The sequence below is a fragment of the Rhinolophus hipposideros genome, assembly GCF_964194185.1.
Source record: "Rhinolophus hipposideros genome assembly, chromosome: 8".
Taxonomy (NCBI): Eukaryota; Metazoa; Chordata; class Mammalia; order Chiroptera; family Rhinolophidae; genus Rhinolophus; species Rhinolophus hipposideros.
In genome coordinates, this window is record NC_138054.1 from 52595696 (window position 1) to 52614038 (window position 18343).

Below are 18343 nucleotides of genomic sequence, written 5' to 3' on the forward strand. Positions count from 1 at the left end.
TTAGTGTGGGTTTTAAAGTGACTCAACATCTGCCATTAATTAGAGTTCCTGTTACCATAGTGATGGTTTATTATTGCGAGGCTGATAAGATGGTCACTCCGAGAATATATCTTTCTCTGTTTCCCTCTCACTCTCCAGCAAAGTTTTATCTTTTTTTTTTCCTCCTATCACCTAACATAACTGACCTTCTGCCACATGGTATGATGGAATGTTTCTCAAGCAGGGACCCCTGTTGGCGATAATCTTTGGACTTTTGTCCCTTTTGCTCAGAGCAAAGACTTGCTGGATCAACTTGATTCAAATTTTATGTCTGATACTTATCAGCTCTCTGATCAGGAACAAGTTAATTATCTTTCCTGGGCCTTGTTTTCTCCTCTGGAATAAGGGATAAGAAAGCTTAAATGGCAAGGTTATTTGGAAAATTTAACATAACAAATAGGAAGATGCTAGCACAGGCCTTGGAATATAGTGGGAATGCAATAAATGGTAGCAGTTGTAATCATTAAAATAATAGCAATAATTATTATTTATAGAGAGATGAGACGAGACAAAGAGTTAGGGTTGGGAGTCAAGGTCATTTTACTTTCATTCATTCATAAAGCATTCTAATTTGTTTTTCCATTGAAAATGTTCTTTGTTTTTATAGCCCTTAACCCAAGGTATAATATATATTTATTTGTATTTATTTGTTTTTAACTGTCTCTTCCACTCAGCTGCAAATGTGAGGAGGACTGGGTCTGTGATTCATTTGCTCATCGCTGTACCTAGGGGGATATTTGTTGAATGAATGGACAGATATTTACCAAGTAACTACTACCCTATTTCAATCTCTGTATTAGGCACTAGAGATACACAAATAACTAAAGCATGATTCTTACCCTTGAAGCATTCACATAAGGGATCTGTAAAAATTGACAAAAGTAAAGGAAATGGGGCATTCATCCATGACTCCAAAAGGGTTTTGTATAAATCCAGTGACATAAATGGAATTAAATCTTCAGTAATCTTCTAGCACAAACCACTGATGTGGGGGGAAGGGCGGGGGGGGGTATGGGTATCTCAATGCTCTAAGTGTCAAGAAGGATTCAAATTGGTGGTGGTAAGCCCCCAACATAATCAGAAATTCCTTTTGAAACATACAGTTGAAAAAGAAAAAAAGAAAAAAGAAAGAGAAAGGGAAGGCCTTTCAGAGGGCTTGCTCACGGACTCCTCCCAGAACAGTCTGATCCCCTTTGCTGGTGAAGCAAGAGGTCAGATCCCCAGACGGAAAATCAATCTCTAAGAGTCGTCGGATAGAATTTCTAATTCGCCGGTGCCATGACATGCAGCCTGTTTCCAGACAAGGAGGATGAGGCCCAGAGGCTTTAGCTTCCCCACCGCACTGTACACAGTCAGGCCAAATGCACACCCCTCCCCCAAGAGCACAGGGAATCTAACAGTAACAGGCACACAGCCCTCCAACCTACTTGTCTCAACCGCCAGGATCACCCATGTGAAGCCAGTTTATTTGTATATTATTAAGCATCAGTATTAGCTACTTTAATATACTTCGGGTATTTCCTTTGAAACAATCTAGCCCGGTGCTTCTTATGTTCAGCAGAGACCCTGCAGAAGGCTGCCCTGCCATGGGGAAAGGGAGGGAATGCCAGGAGAAGCAGGAAAACACAGTTCACCTTCTGTTTTCTGTACTGGCTTCCCAAACGCTCCACTCCCTTAAGATTTTTAAAAACCAAACCTGATTCTTTCAGCTTAGAGATGAGGAATCTGAGGCCCAAAGACGCAGATCTCTTGTTCCAGGTTACACGTGGAGGTGTTCGGTAATTGAACAGACACTAAAGAGGCGGGGATTTATCTTTGAAAACATAAGAGTAACTGAGCAGCCTGGAGCCAGTGCTAGTGGGAACAGAGCAAGTTGTTTTCAGAGATATAGCTAATAACCAGGTGGTCTCAGATCAGCTTTTACCTGTTAAAGGACTTTCAATCCACATCCATCCACAGCAGCACCACTGCTTTAAGTGGCTGGTTTTCTGTGTAACCACTCACAAGTGGCTGCCTTCTTAGCCAGCTCTGGGGAGATTACAAAGTATCTGTACAACTTCACCTCTAATTTGGCACAGCATTTATCCAGCACCTACGACAAGCTAAGGATGAGGCAGACTTAGACCCCTACCTCGAAGCTCCCCCTTCAATGAGGCAAGCAGACATAGAAACAGCTACAGGCAGTGCTACAGATAAGGACAGCATAGAGGCTGGCCTCTCCGCAGTGTCCCAAACCTACTTTACAGATGGGTTTCAGTATTAGCCCAATGAGCAGACTGCAGGGTCGGAATGTCTGGGTTCCTTTCTTACCAGCTATGTGACCTTGGGAAAATACTTAACCTCCCTGGGACTCAGCCTCCTTGTCTGCAAAGTGCAACTAATATCAGGATTTCATGGGATTATTGCGAGCATTAAGTGAGTTTAATACACCAAAGGGGTATAAACAGTGGCTGGTGCATACTATATGAATCCCGTCTGCTACCATTTTTAGGATCCGCTTGAAGGGAGGGGTCGAAGCTCCATCACATACAACATGCTGGACTCACTAACGCTTGCTGTTTCCTAGTAGTTGAAGCACTTGCTTGAGTCCCCACTTTAGAATTGTCTCCTTTAGCATCTGTACTGGTTGGTCAGCTTACTGAGATGAAGACAACTGCTGTAATCCAATTATCCAAACCAGTCTGGTCTGTCAGGATCCCTCCTCATCAGAGATGCTGACAGGTGAAACTGACACGGCCAGCTTGGGAGGAATTTCGCTCTGATCCACTCCATCTAACACACAGGGCTCCTCTTAGTCAACGGCCAGCTGACAGGGAGTGAGGTGTGGAGGGAAGAGGGGTAGATTTGACCGGTGTGAGGTGGACTGCTTGTTTCACATATCTCAGTGGCATTTTCTCAGAAGGTGCCTTCTCCATCCTGAAATTCTCAAACATGATATGTTACAACACGCTAGACTCAAGTGTGTTCTAGTGAAATAGGATAGGTTTCCAGGGACCGTTAAAGCGTGTTCCCCTTCTATTTCAGGGACTCGTCAAAAGCATTGGAGATAAGTCATGTAAACCTTTGTTATTACTCTTAGATTGAATTAATTCATAGGTGATTTTTCTTAAGCAGGAAGCAGTATCATCACCTAAGAAGCACTTAAGGTTGTTGCTTTTTTTTTAAATGAGGCTATTAGCCTACAACATTTTTTTTTTTAAAACAATAGCTAGTCAGAGTATGTGGGGCAAAAGATGCTCCCAACCAAGACTCCTGATCAAATTCGTAACTGGTCTATTTAGAGTTAACACCCCACCCCCAGTGAACTGCAGTCCTTACATATCTAGCTTTCTCCTTCGCTACTCTGAAACTGTGATCCTTCCCAGGAGCTGAGTTGCTCTCCTTTTGGTTTGCATTCATTCCTTTGCTCTCACTGGCATCTCTATCTGAAAAGCCCTCTTCCTGCTGCTTCTCTGCTTGTCCTAAGTTAACATGTCAATTTCAAGCCCCACTTATACAAAACCACACTTCTCTTTCCTGCTTGTAGCTGTTACCAGAGAGTAGATTATGCAATGGCACGCTCTGGTTTCAGGTTGCTTCATTTTTATTTATCAAGCCTGACTGCCAGCTCCTTGAAGGTGAGGTACCTGGCCTTTCTTGACTTTTTTTTTTTTTTAATTTGTGAAAAACACTTGGCCCTACACACATAATCTAGTACTGTGATGTCACCAGTAGAAAGAGTGTGTGCTTAAGGACAGAAAAACCTGCCTTCCAATTCTAGTTTGAATATTAACACCCAGTGTGACCTTAAATTCCTTTAATTTTCTAGGTCTATTTCCGCATTTGTAAAAATGAAAATAAAGTTTCCACATAAACCTATGGTGAGAATTAGATAAGAAGGTTCAATATTGTTTCTGTGAGGAAACCTCTACAAGAAGACCAGAGCAATAGAAGCTATTATTCTGACTTCTCACTATCTGCTTAGAAACAGGAAGAAAGCTTGGAAAAATGAGGAACAGATATAAGTCTCTACTAAACATAGACTCCGAGACATACACACTTAGGTTAAACTCCTAACACCATTACTTAATAGCTGTGGACTTTGGGCAAATCACATCCCCTCTCCGAGCCTCGGTTTCCCCTCAAGGGAAAGAATCATCACACATGTAATACAGTGACTCACTTAGAATAGTGAATGATCCACAGCCCCAGCTCAAAAAAGAGATTCTATTCATTTTTACTAGATACTATCGTGAAATATTCCTGGCTCTAACTTGTAATCAAGTCTTGTCTCCTTAGAGAGCGGGTGGTAAGCTATGTGAGGCTACTGACCTCAATGCCTAACTCAGAGCTGGGTAGTCACTAAAGATTGTTAGGTCAATTCCTTGTCATTTAGGCTGCACTTAGATAAAGTGAACTGCTCTCCGTGATAACTGACCAGCTACCCCTTCTCCAGTTGGCCTCGCTAATTCCAATAGGGAACAAGGAGGGGAGGTGAAGTCAATGTAAGGACTGACTTCTCTTTACTATTTAAAAGCAGCCATAATAATCAGAGTCCAGTCAGAAGAACAGAAACTACTCTAGGTCTTTCGACAGAAAGAATTTAATACAAGGAATTGATTTCATAGGTGACAGAAAAAACCAAGAAGCCAAATAGTGATGCTAAGGAACTTAGAGATCAGCAACAGCAAAAGACCCTCCCCTCTAAGACTCAAGGGACCCTGGGAGGCTGTGGTGTGACCACAGCCAAGAGCTAGAGATGTCAGGCTGGACCTGAAACCAAAGAAGCGCTGAGTGGCCGGAACTGGAACCTGAAAGGGAGAGGCGAGAGCTGGAATCACACAGGAGATACAGCTGCTGCTGTAGTGAAGGGAGAAATCACCTGACTTCCTCCCTCTTTCTGCACATCAATCTTCCACCTGTATCTCCCACTGGCCAAACCTACCCAGAGCCTGGGAAATGTAATATACAGCAGAGAGGGGTGACTATGCTATCTGAGCACAAACGGGCAAATAACTCACCCATCTATTTTTCAATAATATGTGTAAAGTGCATAGCACAGCGTGAGACTGATAGTCAGCTGATAAAGATAGTTATCAACATACATATTGCTATAATTTTGTATAACTCTCAATGAAAGTTTATTCATGCCAATAACTATGGTAAGTACTTTATACATATTATCTAATTTAATCTTCACAACAATCTTTAGAGGCACATACTGTTAATAGTCTTATTTTTTTACAGATGAGGGAAACCAGCCTAGAAAGGTGACAGGTTTGGCCTAATGCACAGCTATGGCATTTGAACTCGGGATTAAAACCCAGACTTACGTGATCTCAGAGTCTACGCTTACTACGGTCCCCTTTATTACTTATCATATGAATCACACTGTTAACAGTAAAAGGGAGGGTGCTAGATAAGTTAAACATAAAACTTCTCATAATTGCTGGGAGGATATTTTCAAGACCTGGATTTCCTGGGCTGAAAGCCTAGAACACTCCGTGAGCATTAAATTTGCCCTTAAAAAAAGTAGAGATTAAAAAACAAGTACACCACTTAATGTAGTTTATAAAAGTCCATGGCGTTCCCTCTTGCAGGCAACAGGGTATTTTTGCTAAGAGGATGCCAAGTTCAGTGGCCTCTGTAGGCTTGCTGTTTACTGACATTTGATCTGCTTCAACATCTGTTGCCCTTCTCGATTGATGGGTGCTTCATTTTAGCACTTTCCCGATGCCAGGCTGGTTAAAAGCTTTGGTACTAAGGTCCTCTAAGACACTTCTAGGTCAGTGATGAAGCTTTGTTTCTAAAGCTGGCTGAGGGAAGAAATATTCAGGGAAGAGAGGTGGAGGGCCATGCCATCCATTTACCCCCTGGGTATTCTCAGTTCTACTCCAGGGGCAAGTGACATCTCCAGGCAATTTTAACCTGAAGTCAAGTTTCAATATAATGCTCTGGGTTCTTAACAAGATGGTATATGATGAATTCTTCTACTTCTTCTGTGAGAGTTCCATGAAACAATTTCTAGATTAGTTTTTAAAGGAATAACAATTTTAGAATTGGTGCCAGGGAAAATGAGGTCTCTTTTGGAGAACTGGTATACTTCTTTGACTCTGTGAACACTATATGACTTGACATATTGCCCAGTTTTGTCCTGGCTGCCTGGAAGCTCAGAGTAATCCCCTTATTTATGGGTCAGAGACCCATAGGCCAAACCTGTCCCCTAAATCTGTTTGGCTTGGCTCTCACCAACCCAGGATTAAAACACTTTAAATTTCAATGTCCTTAGGCAGAGCATACATTCTCCAAGTTGGTACAGAATGAAACCATCTGATACTCTGCTGGTATCTTCCTATGTTATATATACTATCTGGCACCTGCAGGCATGCTAATTTGAGGGACATCTAGTCCGTGTGGCTCGTGTACTCTCCTCTTTCTACACAGTTTCTGTCTTGTGAGTTTTATTTTGCTCAGTTTTATTCTGCTTAGTCATTTATTATAAGCTTCCTCAAACCCTTTGTGGAAGTGGGATATGAATGATAAACACATAAACAAATAAACAAATTGTTTTCTTCCCTGTGCAAAACGGTCAAGCTCAGTGTAAACAGCTTCATTCCCACTATATCCAAGGACTGATCATTTCTGGTCACTCTGGCCTGCCTCACCTGTTAAAAGATTACCACTTCTAGGAAAGAGAGAGAGAGAGAGAGAGAGAGAGAGAGAGAGAGAGAGAGACAGACAGACAGACAGAGACAGACAGACAGAGACAGAGAGGGAGGGAAGGAGGGAGGGAGGGAGGAAAAGAAGGAAGGAAGGAAGGAAGGAAGGAAGGAAGGAAGGAAGGGAAAGAAACAGAAAGAGAGAGAGAGAGAGAGAGAGAGAGAGAGAGAGAGAGAGAGAGAGAGAGAGAGAGAGAGAGAGAAAGAAAGAAAGAAAGAAAGAAAGAAAGAAAGAAAGAAAGAAAGAAAGAAAGAAAGAAAGAAAGAAAGAAAGAAAGAAAAATTTTCCTCCGTAGCAACTGATGGGGCCTCAACATAATCTAGAGGCCTCTGCCCTATTTCTAGCACCTAATATGTAAATCTAGCTCTAGGTGCCATTGAAGCACTCGGCTGAAGAGGTATGTAGAGGCCAGTCTGGAGCCAGACCACCTGAGTTTAAATCCTCCTTCTATCACTCACCATATTTATGGCCAGCTTATCGATATCTTGATATCTCAATTTGTTGCTTTATAAAGTGGGACAATGATACCAACTACTTCAGAGGTTTGTTGTGAGGATTAAATTAATATAGGAAATATAGGAAAGTAATACTCCCTGTGTAAAGGCAGTGTGCTAAATGTGCTTTCATTCATAGAATCTTTGCAGCAAATATGTGGGGTCAGTTAATATGGAACTGAGGCTCAGAAATATTAAGGGCCTTGCCTAGACAGGTTCATTCACACAGCTAGCAAGTCAAGGAGAAGCCATTACCCCTGAGTGTGGCAAGGTGACTTAGAGGGCTACTTTCTTCTGTCCCATTTGATTTCCTCTTATCCTGCCCACAGTGGAGTCAGCTCACTTATCTCTTCTATACTACCCCCCCACCGCTCCACCATACTTGGCAGGGAGTTGCCACAATACCACATGACTGAGGTTCCAGCAGTTATTGCTAATATTTATTGTGATGAGGTGAAATGGAGAGAGATTTGTGTAGGACTGAGGCAAATGTTCCTTCCTCTGCTTTCAGAGAAGGCATTCCACTGCAAAAGTTAAGAGCAGAACTGGGGTCACATGGTTCCCCACCCCCAAGTTCCAGCTCTACCAGCTCCGTCACTAGCTAATTCCGTGATGACCCAGTTCAAATATTGCCTTCCTAGAAGGATTTCCTTCAGCCCTAAGCAGTGGAATATACCCCTTCCTTGCTGCTCCATTAACTCATCGCAAAGCAATTGTAGTAAACAAACAACAGCCACATTAAATAAACACTGTTGCACACTACATGTACTAACATGTTTACTCCTTACATCATGAATTGTGAGGGAATGTATCTATGATGCAGATATTACTGTCATATTCTACATATGCAGACTCTGAGGCACACAGAAATTAAAGAACTTAACCCAGGTAAGTGGCAGGTCCATGATTGAAGCCCAAGCCAAGGCCCCATGGTCTTTGCCATTATACTCAGTGTTGACGTTTTTGTAACTATATCTGTCTTGCGCACACCTCCTCCTCATTAGACTGGGGATGCCCTGGGCACTGAGATATGTATAATTCTTTGTCTTGTGACCATCTAGGTTTGTCCCTGTCACGTGGCAGCCTCCTGTGATGAACCTTGGCTTAAAGAACTAAACAGGAAACCTCATCACTTCCTTGAATCAAGGCTGAGACACATGCCTTTCCCAGATATAGCCAATGGTCATCTGTCAGCCCGGTTATCACAGCCCACCCGACCTCCAGCAGGAGAGGGGAGCAAAAAATGCCTCCTGACATCACAGGAAGCACCTGAGGAAAAGGTGATTAATGGGGGCAAAAACAAGCCAGCGCAGTGAGTAATGTGGCCTCCCCTTCAATATTATGTTTACACAAGTTGAATATATAGCACTTAATTACTAATTTGCCCTACTTAAACCAAGAGTGCTTTTAATTTTTAATGAGATAAGGAAAGAAGATGCCTTAAGTTAGTAAAGAGCAGCTATTTTATTTCCTTCTCTTGTTTTGCTAAGCCAATTAATAACATTTCTAAGGAAATGCATCCCTCTTATGGATTCTTTCTCTCCATCGTCTTCCTGACCTCCCAAGTTTAAGAAGAGATGGAACAAGACAAGAGCCCCTTAGAAAAGAACTGACTTTGCTTTCCGATCTGGCTGGATGGGCTGGGCAAGACCTTGTCAAGTGGAATCGCATGAGACCCCATAACTGTTGCTGATTCTTTGGGAGTTGGGGTGTGTCTATTCCCAGAAACCATGAGTTGGTTGTTACTGACAACAGAGAACTCAGCCCTGGGTCCCCAAACAAGGTACTTCTCTTCTAAGGCCCCACTGCTTCCTGGTATTAATGTCAGGTCAGCAGAAGCACTGCCTCGGGGCAGTCGAGACAAAAGAAGAGCACAGACAGTGGAGTCACGTCTGGACTTGGTTGCTAGTGCTGCTACTTGCTGTTAGGCCATGGGCGCGTTATTTAAACTTTCTGTTTACGCCTCAGTGTCCTATCTGTAAAGGTGAGGTGAATAAGGTAACCTGTAAGAATGAAGGATCATCTAAACTACCTTAGCCCAGTGCTCAGCTCAGAGGAGGTGCATGAGTATTCGTGTTCCTGTCCTTCGCCTCGGAAAGGTAGGAAATAAAAGCAGGGACAGGGGCATCCCTTTTGGGGACTCCAGCATGCCTGCAGAGCTGTGCAATCTGGATCGGTGCTTACCTCAAAGGGCACGTCCATCGTGACATAAGACACATGCCCCAGAACATGAACAAACACGCTTATCCTTCATTGAGAACATCTTGCTATGAATAAAATGTCGTAACTGATTTACATGCTGATGCAAGTACCTTATCTCATCAAATCTGTACCAAACCATTCAGATGGAGCCCGGGGTCAGCGGACCTCTCCGAGCACCTCAGCCTGGATGATGTGGTGGACATCTGCATGTCTCCTGAGGACCCCGCCCCACCCTTCTCTAGGCCTAGCCAGGCTACTTGTACTGATTACACCAATGGGCTCCCTTGTTCTCTACCTTTGAATCCAGCCTATGGAGAGCCGGGCAGGAGATCAGAGAGAGGGAGGACAATGCCATTAAGACCCCAGCTCTTTCCTTCTGGGGTCACTGACCATGGGAGTCTCCACAGAGCCCTGTGTTCTGGGGTCCCAGTAACTGTGCTCTCCCCTCACCTAGTCAGGTCCCGCTGTTAGCAACCCCAGGGCATCACCGTGTTCCTGGTCACTTCTCTGCCCTGGTCCACAATCTCAGACACAATCTATCTACTAAACTCTCTAACATTATCTCAGTTTCAGGTATTATGCATCCTAATTCTGGCTGCCTGTTTCTGACACTGGTTTTCAAAATAATGGCAATCACACTTAGCCCCAGAAGAGTCCATTTCCTTATGTGATCTCTTTCTAGCCACTGGCTTTGGCAAGTCACTTAACTTCTCTTACCCTCTGTCCTCACCTGTAGAATTATTACAAGGACAGTATAGGAAATTTCCTTTTAACATCATATCAAAATTTGTAATGTTCACATGTCTTTGATACACATGGTTAAAGACCCTCCACTTAGGTTTCTGAACCCATGGCACTTTCTCAAGGTTTAAGGCAGAGAATCAAATTCCTCCAATAAATAATTGTTATGATTTTTTTTCCCTTCTGCATCATTCTCGATCATTTGCCTCAATGCTGCAACCAAACTCTTTCCCAGAATTCAGTAAGACCTCTATCCAATTTTGACTCTGAATCAAATTTTGTCCAATAGTGTGTAGGTGTAGGTGCGTGCGCGCGCGCGCGCGCGCGTGCGTGTGTGTGTGTGTGTGTGTGTGTGTGTGTGTGTAGTCATTTTTCAGGACTCTTCCCACCTAATTACAGGAAATTCCTGACTTAAGGCCTTGTCTTTCCTAATCTCTTAATTGGTTCCATAGCCTAATTTACCATGTTGACTATTAAGCTTACACAGGATCGATCTGCTTTCCATGAGTTATCCTAGTGTAAAGGAATAAAATACCCAACCTCTTCATTTCCAACAAGGAATTTTTTATGAAATATAAATGCATAATGATAATTAGAATGAAGAATTAATTAGTTATAAGCTTTTGTTTCCATGGCAAGGTGCTACATATTTTTTCAGATCTGCACCAGTATAAAATGTTGTCTTGAACAAAATGAAGTCGAAGAATTAGGTAAACTTTATTTTAGAGATATAGTTCTATACCCCTTTTAAGTTTCTAAAGGATCTAGTTGGGTTTGGCCAGTTTTGCTTTTATAACGGCCTAATTCTTAAGTTCTTGAGTAAAAATTTAAGGGAAAGAGGGATATTTGGGAAAAATGTTTGTTAGTCTAACTATTCATGTAAATAACAATACTATAAAAAGTGTCTTTTAATTAAAGCTCTTAATTAAAGTGTTTTTTAATATCCATCATTTATAAAAAAATAAATGGGTAGACTATGATTAAAATCAAATAAATAAAGCAAAATATTGGTGAGTATCATATAAAGTCTTGTAAAGGCAACAGGAATTAGAAAATTTCCATACCAAAGATGGCACATTTCTTATTTTTATTTTCTATAGTCAATACTGCACCACGCAGTGCTGTGCTGACACATGTGGAAGCTGATATTTTCTATCAATCACACCCCGCGTAAAGGGCAGCTGAGTTGCCATATTGGAATCTATGACTTTCCCAAGCAATGGATGTGTGTGTGTGTGTGTGTGTGTGTGTGTGTGTGTGTGTACTAGGATATGGTTTGATGGAATAAAAAGAGCGTAAAGTTTGTATCAAGCAAGGTTATAATAAGATCTTTCCATGCTTCAGAGCCCTCATCTCACAGTGGGCACTGTTAACAACCACTGTTTGCTGTAAGGATTCTATGAATGACAAGGGATGGAATGTAGTAGGCAAGGAGCAGGCCTTGTTCCTGGATTACCCTGGAAGGAACAAATGTTATAGATCTTCTATACTGAAGTCATTTCCTGAACACAGAATTCTAAATTTGACCTAATGTTGTGACTTTGACATCCATTTTGCAAAGCAGATTGGGACAAGGAGGTTTACAAATGATCAGCACCTGAATTTGTTTCATCCATTCATTCATGAGAGGAAACAATTCTGAAAAAGATATGAATGTGCTGTTCATCGGGTATGGCAATAAGTATAACCAATGTTAGGGGTCAGCATCACATTCCTAATTTAATCCTTCTTTAAACAATTAATCACCATTCCAGGATTTTCTGTTGACTTTCTATGAGGCACTGGCACATGGGACAGGACACTGAAAATTCAATCAGAAATCTGAATCTATTTAATTAGAAACTAGATTTTCACACCTCCAGAAACACATGCTTAAGCAGCAAAGGGAAAAAGGTGAATAGACCAAGTTGACAGTATCAGGACTATATGTGAAATGAATAGGATTATAAGAGGCCTGGGGATAAAAGCTAAATGGAACTCAAATTCACAGCAAAAGACTCCTTGTACATAAGGAAGCGTGAGCCCTGAATTTTCATATACTACTAGTGGGAGTATCAAGTGTCAATATGTATCAAAATCCTAAAAGTCAAGCAAACTTTGACAATTATACCCATAATGTTTTTTTAAGGACATAACATAGGGTGCATGCAAAAATTAGCTAAAGAGATGTTAGTGCAACTTTGTTTCAAACAACAGAAACAACCTAAATATTCAAACCAAGGTGAAATAACTCATGGAATATCTATGGGGTAGAAAATTATGCACCCTACAGACACAATAAATAAAAGTATTAACTATATTTTGGGGAGTGAAGGGGAAAGGCGATAAAACAGTATGCATTATATGAACACATTTTTGGAATTTAAAAAAGTAAACAAAGATTTAAAAATATACATAAAAAAACAAAGGATAGCAACCAGAATTTAAATAGTGGTTATTTTAGGGGAGCAAGATCAGTGTTTTCATATTTTTCTTTTAACTTAACTGAATTTTCTTTTTTCCTAATGAACATGAATGATTAGTTGTATTCCAGAAAAAGAAAAAAAATCAAATTATGACTGAATGTGCTAAGAAATGGGATGGTTTCATATTTCTCAATATCCATTATATATCACGTTCAAGTCTCCAGAAACTGAAGTTATGATAATCAGCTTTACTTTGCAAATGTAAAACTGGTATTTATGGTGACAGAAAGCCAAACAGAACTAAAAATCACAAAGAGTTGAGTCTCACAAAATAGAACAGAATGGAGATGTATCATATCGTATATAAAATCACAGGCTCTGAAGCACTTAATAGGTGATGAATAGAGCTGGCTCTAAATAAAGTAAACTTCATGAAAAAGGATGGGAGAGGCTTCACTAAGCAATGAAGATGTCTGCAAGGACTGACCTTGAGGGCAGACCACAGTGGTCAGTGTGGATGGTTTATCTTGTGGGCACACATTACAGAAAGGATGAGTAATCAGGGCTCTCCGCTGGCCACTTACAAGTATTGGTCTGCAAGACACAGGAGTCTGTCTGGAACGTGACAGGGAAAGTTGATGGTGGGAGCACATGGAGTCAATGCTTTATGAGGCGGTGGCCCTCACACCATGGGAGGAAGAAAGGTTTGATGAATTGGTTGATTCCTAGGTCTTATTTTCTTTACACTGGTACTCGCCTTAAATTGATTGCTGAATTCATTTTGATCTTTTGTCACTGTCTCCTTTTGCGCATTTTTGCTTTAGATGTTTCCTCTACTGCTTCTTTTCTGAGGTGGGGGGAGATGTCAAGATAAATAGCACTGTTAGAATGAAACCTTGTTTTGTATAGACTTGGGGGAAAAAAGCTGTCTCTCAAGATAACAAATGGCGGAAAGCTCATAACATCTGCAGATGCCCCAAGGAAGCCAAAGGGAACGCCGTTTTGTGTTTCTGCCTCTTTGACGTTTCACTGGGTTTTGTCCCCCAGCATCTTGAAACCAGTTTCTTGCTTTATGCACCCTTTGCACTTTCTAGCACCTTTCTACTGCCTGTGCTTAGAAAATGTACGCGTGTTGGTATTTCATAAACTTATTTTTTTTCCGTTTGTTAATTTTCTAGGGCCTGGAGCCTACTTGTTATGGGATGTATTATGAGATGCTGCCAACGTCTAATGGTAATTGCTTGCTTTCCAGGATACTCAGAATTGAAGAAGATCACCTTGGAGTACGCTGACAGCCCAGGGAGAGATGGGTATCTTTCTAGGGATAAGGGAGTGGTCAGAAGGAAAGGTCACAGAGGGCCAGACTACAGGGATTCCACACTCCTCCCAACAAAAGGTGGGAGGACGCCTGTCTTCCTGGCACCCTTTCTCAGTAGCTGAACTTTTACCAGGAAAGTGGCACCTCAGTTGTTTGATTCCATTTTACTGATTGAGCTGCAAGTATAAAGATGACCACGACACGACTCTTGTCACACTATCTACTGAAGACACAGTTTTAAAACTATTAAAAAAAGAATACCATTTCTGGGGATAATTCTTTATTCATCATTCTATTCTTCAGTGAGGATGAATGGCTATATCAGTACCCTTTCTGAGATCCTAATTTGAAAAAAAAAATAGTAGGACAACTTCAGATGTCTAATGGAAGAGAGTGCAGGGAAGGGCAGGGGAAGAGAGAAGACTATGAGGATGAGAATACGAATGGATAAAAGAACAGGAGGTAGAAACTTGGAATTGTCAGCAGCTTTCAAAATTTGGAATAGTAATGGACCTCATACTTGACCGATGTCTGCCACCAGAAAATTCCATCCAATATTCTTCTCACTATGGCTGATAAAACTTCCCCAGAATTGAAACAGATAGACGTTTGCAAGAGCTGTTAAGTAAAACGCACACCGATAAGTCTTTCTAATCAACTGATATCACCAACAGAACGTATAGGGCTTTATCCCCGGCTGAAGTCATCCATTCATGGACCTGGGGAATTTAAAATCCTGTCTTTCAGCCATGCAGGTCTCTTTCCTAGGTCTGCAGACTGGGTCCTCTGGACCCTCCCTAGCCTTTCTTTCCTTCAATATAGAGATGTCTTCTCGTTTAGTCTACTGAAGTCTGCACACCGAGATAAAAAGTGAAGTCTTCCATCGAACCACTAGATGTGTGGTGTAGAAGATAAAACATCTGGCCTGCTGCAATCATTGAGTTGCTGGAAAGAACTGCTCTGTTTTCTTAAAAGAAGGAGTGGCAGGCAACCTAAAGACCAAGCTAAGATCTTTGAAGTTCAAAGAAAAAAACTGTACTGAAGTTCAGGTTGAAAAATATAAATCACAGATTGGAAGCAATTCTGTTTCACCCCAACTTGCCAGAGTCCTGAGCTGGTCCCCAGGCCTGGGGCACACAGGTTGGCCACGTTGGTGGGTCATCTTTGGAGAGGGGTGAAAGAAGCCAAGTGTACATGCATTTACCTTTCCAAAGCAGTTCCAAACATAATCATTAGAACAGACAACTCAGGGAGGTCATCAGAGCGTTCAAAGGCTCTTCATTTCAACCGTCTCACATGAGTGGTAATTCTTATTTAAACATATATATTTAAAGAGAAAAAAAATCAAATAAAGCAGAAAAGGAATAAGAATCAGGACAGGATATAGATCCAGAGAGACCCTGGTTTCAATTCTGCTTTTGTCCCTTGTTAACTGTAGTCTTTGGCAAATTACTTAAAAGCTCTCTGAGCCTTGGTTTGCTCATACACATCACAAGGATAAAAGCATCCTGCAGGCAGGGAGACTGTCAAAATTAAATGAGGTATCTTAGTCTGCTCAAGCCGCCATAACAAAACTCCACAAATTGGGTGTTTAAAAAACAGAAATTTATTTTCTCATAGTTCTGGAGGCTGGAAGTTCAAGATCAAAATGCTAGCTAGCATGATCAGGTTCTGGTGAGAACCTTCTTCCTGGCTTGTAGAGGGCCACCTGTTTGCTATATCCTCACATGGCAGAGAAAGGGAGGAAGGGAGAAAGGAAAGAGGGAGGAGAGGAGGAGAGACAGAGCACGAGTGAGCTTGAGAGCGTGTGTGCAGCAGCTCTCTGGTGTCTCTTCTCCTAAGGGCACTATCCCATTGTGAGGGGCCCACCTTCATGACCTCAGCTAACCCTAATTACCTCCCAATGACCCCATCTCCAAATACTATCACATTGGGGGTTAGGGCTTCAGCATATGAATTTTGAGAGGACACGGACATTCAGTCCATAATATGAGGTAAGCTATGCAGGGCCTTAGAGAGCATCTCTACTGTTTTTGTTTCAGCAATTATAATTTGTCCCAGGAAGGGCAAGGCATCTAGTGAGAACATCTTTTCATAACACTAAAATAATTGATACATCATTGACATTTCAATAATAAATAAATTATTCCCACACGATGTTTCTGAGTTGTAGACAATCCAGAAGTTGAGAATTCAACTCTATCATCTTTGTTTAAAAACTTCCGTTAAAATCCACAAGCATTCACGAATGTACTCAGTTCCTTGGAAGGGATATTTCACAGGCACCATCTCTAGAGGCTTGAGCAGTTTGTAGTATACCACACTTCCCAAAATGTGATACAAAAAGCACAGATATTGGAATTAGACTTGTATCTGCCTGTTTCTAACACTGTACCCTTAAGTTCTGTCAACTTTCTGGATCTCAGTTGCCGGTGTATGTTGTTGTGTCAGGAAGACTATTTGAAAAGCACCTAGCACAGTTCTTGGCACATAAGAGGGTCACAAATAAATTACTGGGCAACTGGTACAAAACCTGGTTTGCAGTCCTGACCTTGAGATCTTGGGCGAGTCATTTAAGCTCTCTGATGCTCAGCTGAACAAGTATTTCTTGAACTCTCAGCCAAGACTTGGGAGCCAGACTTGGTTTGGGCATTTACTAACTGTTTCAATTTAGGCCAACTTATGCCTCAATTTCCTCAATTACAAAATGGGAATAATAAAGTGGCTGTGGGACTAAATGTGCATTCCTGATCCAGAGAAAGAACTCATAATGTGCTATTGATTATTATTACAGATAAAAAAAAATGGAGTGGAGAACATAATGGTCAGGTCACAGAGCTGATAAGTAATCAAGCTAGGATTTGAGCCCAAGCAGTCTGACTCCAGAGCCTGTGCTCCTAACGTCTACCTAGGATGCTTTTCTATCTTTTTATAAACCTGCTGTTAATACTATTATGTTACCACTCAAAGTCTCTCCATAAAACCCACGTGTGAAATGTCTTGCAATTTGGGGGTAGGAAAAGTTTTGTCTCCTGCAAGAAACTAGTATATTTACTCTTTTTGAAAAAAAAAAAAAGTTATGCAACTTAGAATGTGTTCTTTTTGTCTTGGCTGTCAGGAATCTCAGAGTCAAATTGGGGGCTCAATCACCGCCACTAAGCCGTTTCCTTCTTCCTATATCTTTGTTCCTTATTTTCTCTTTTAATTCCCGTTTTCACTAACATTTTCATTCATGTCTCTTGTTCATAGAGGCCTCAAAGGTATTTGGGAAGTGGTGGGTGGAGACGGAATAAGCAAATACAAATCTGAAATTTATATGAAAAAACTTATGTTTTGAATCTTACCTGTTTCATTGGGCTAAAAGGAAAATAAATGGTCAATGGAAAAATTCAAAAAAGGAATTTAAGAGCTATTTTAAAGGAGCAAAAAGAAAATCAACAGAAAAACAGAACCATCAATACTAACAGAGGCCAACTGAAATAAAAACTGCAATAAATATGTCTGAGGCTAGAAGTGTTTGTGCTTTCCCTGGCTGGAACCTATCATTTCTTAATTATATCCTGTGTGTGCTTTGTAAGACGTGAGCTGCTGTCAAGAGGAAGCCTCAGACAGGGGAGGGCCCAGGGCCCACCCCTTGGTCCTCACATACCTGTACAGAAGCGAAATCCCCCGAGGCACAGGCACCCAGAATAGCAGCGCCCACAAGAACAGACTCCACCTCTTGCGACAGGACCACAGGCATGCCTGCGCAGGACAAAGCCACACCTTGGTTAGGGAGCAGGACCAGGCACTGTGGGGAGCCAGCAAGCAGCCCCAGCAGCAAAAATACCTGCTGTGGAGGCGGCAGTGGGCATCCCCTCCCCGTCCCCCACTGTTCCCTGTTCCAGGGGATTCCCTGGGTCTACAGGATTTCGTTGCCTCTGCCTGCTGGTACAGTAGCCACGGGGCCCAAGGGAGCCAACACTATACAGATCAACCCAGGAGACATTTTTGCCCGGGTTTCCCAGGCTTCTGCTAGCTGCTACGTGCCACTTGGTTCAAGTTCAGTTCAACAAACATTTATCTGGTGCTTTGCTGGGCCCATGGAGAACAGAGATGATCTGGCTCTTTCCTATTCAATTCTATAACTGAGATGCTCTAAGAAAAAGGAAGTAAGTCCTAAGAGAGGGTATGATGAATCCCTGCAGTGGCTTCCAATTTCTCTGAGCCCAAGCCAAAGCCCTCACAATGGCTGACAAGGCCCCCCCCCAAGACTGGTGCCCACCATGATCTTCCTCTCCTCTCCTCATGGCCACCCTGCCCTGACCTCCTGGCTGTTTCTTGAATCTGCTTCAGGGCCTTCATGCTGTTCCTTCCATCTGGGACACTTCCTCCTAGAGGTCCACAGGGCAACTCTGTCTCACTCCAAGTCTTGTGCAAACATCTCCTTCCCACTGTGGCTTTCC

General features: G+C 42.0%; 1 protein-coding gene across 21 annotated transcripts in view; it reads right to left on the reverse strand.

Annotated features, from left to right (window-relative positions):
* Positions 1–18343, reverse strand: part of FGGY (FGGY carbohydrate kinase domain containing) — a 661235-nt gene that overhangs the window by 57072 nt on the left and 585820 nt on the right. For all 21 annotated transcript variants that reach the window (XR_013993878.1, XR_013993879.1, XR_013993880.1 and 18 more), the window contains one exon: positions 17548–17642. Coding sequence is in view for 18 of the 21 variants with exons in the window: in XM_081057761.1 (XP_080913887.1) it covers positions 17548–17642 (95 nt within the window). In the remaining 3 variants the exon portion in view is untranslated. The remainder of the gene's footprint in view (positions 1–17547; positions 17643–18343) is intronic.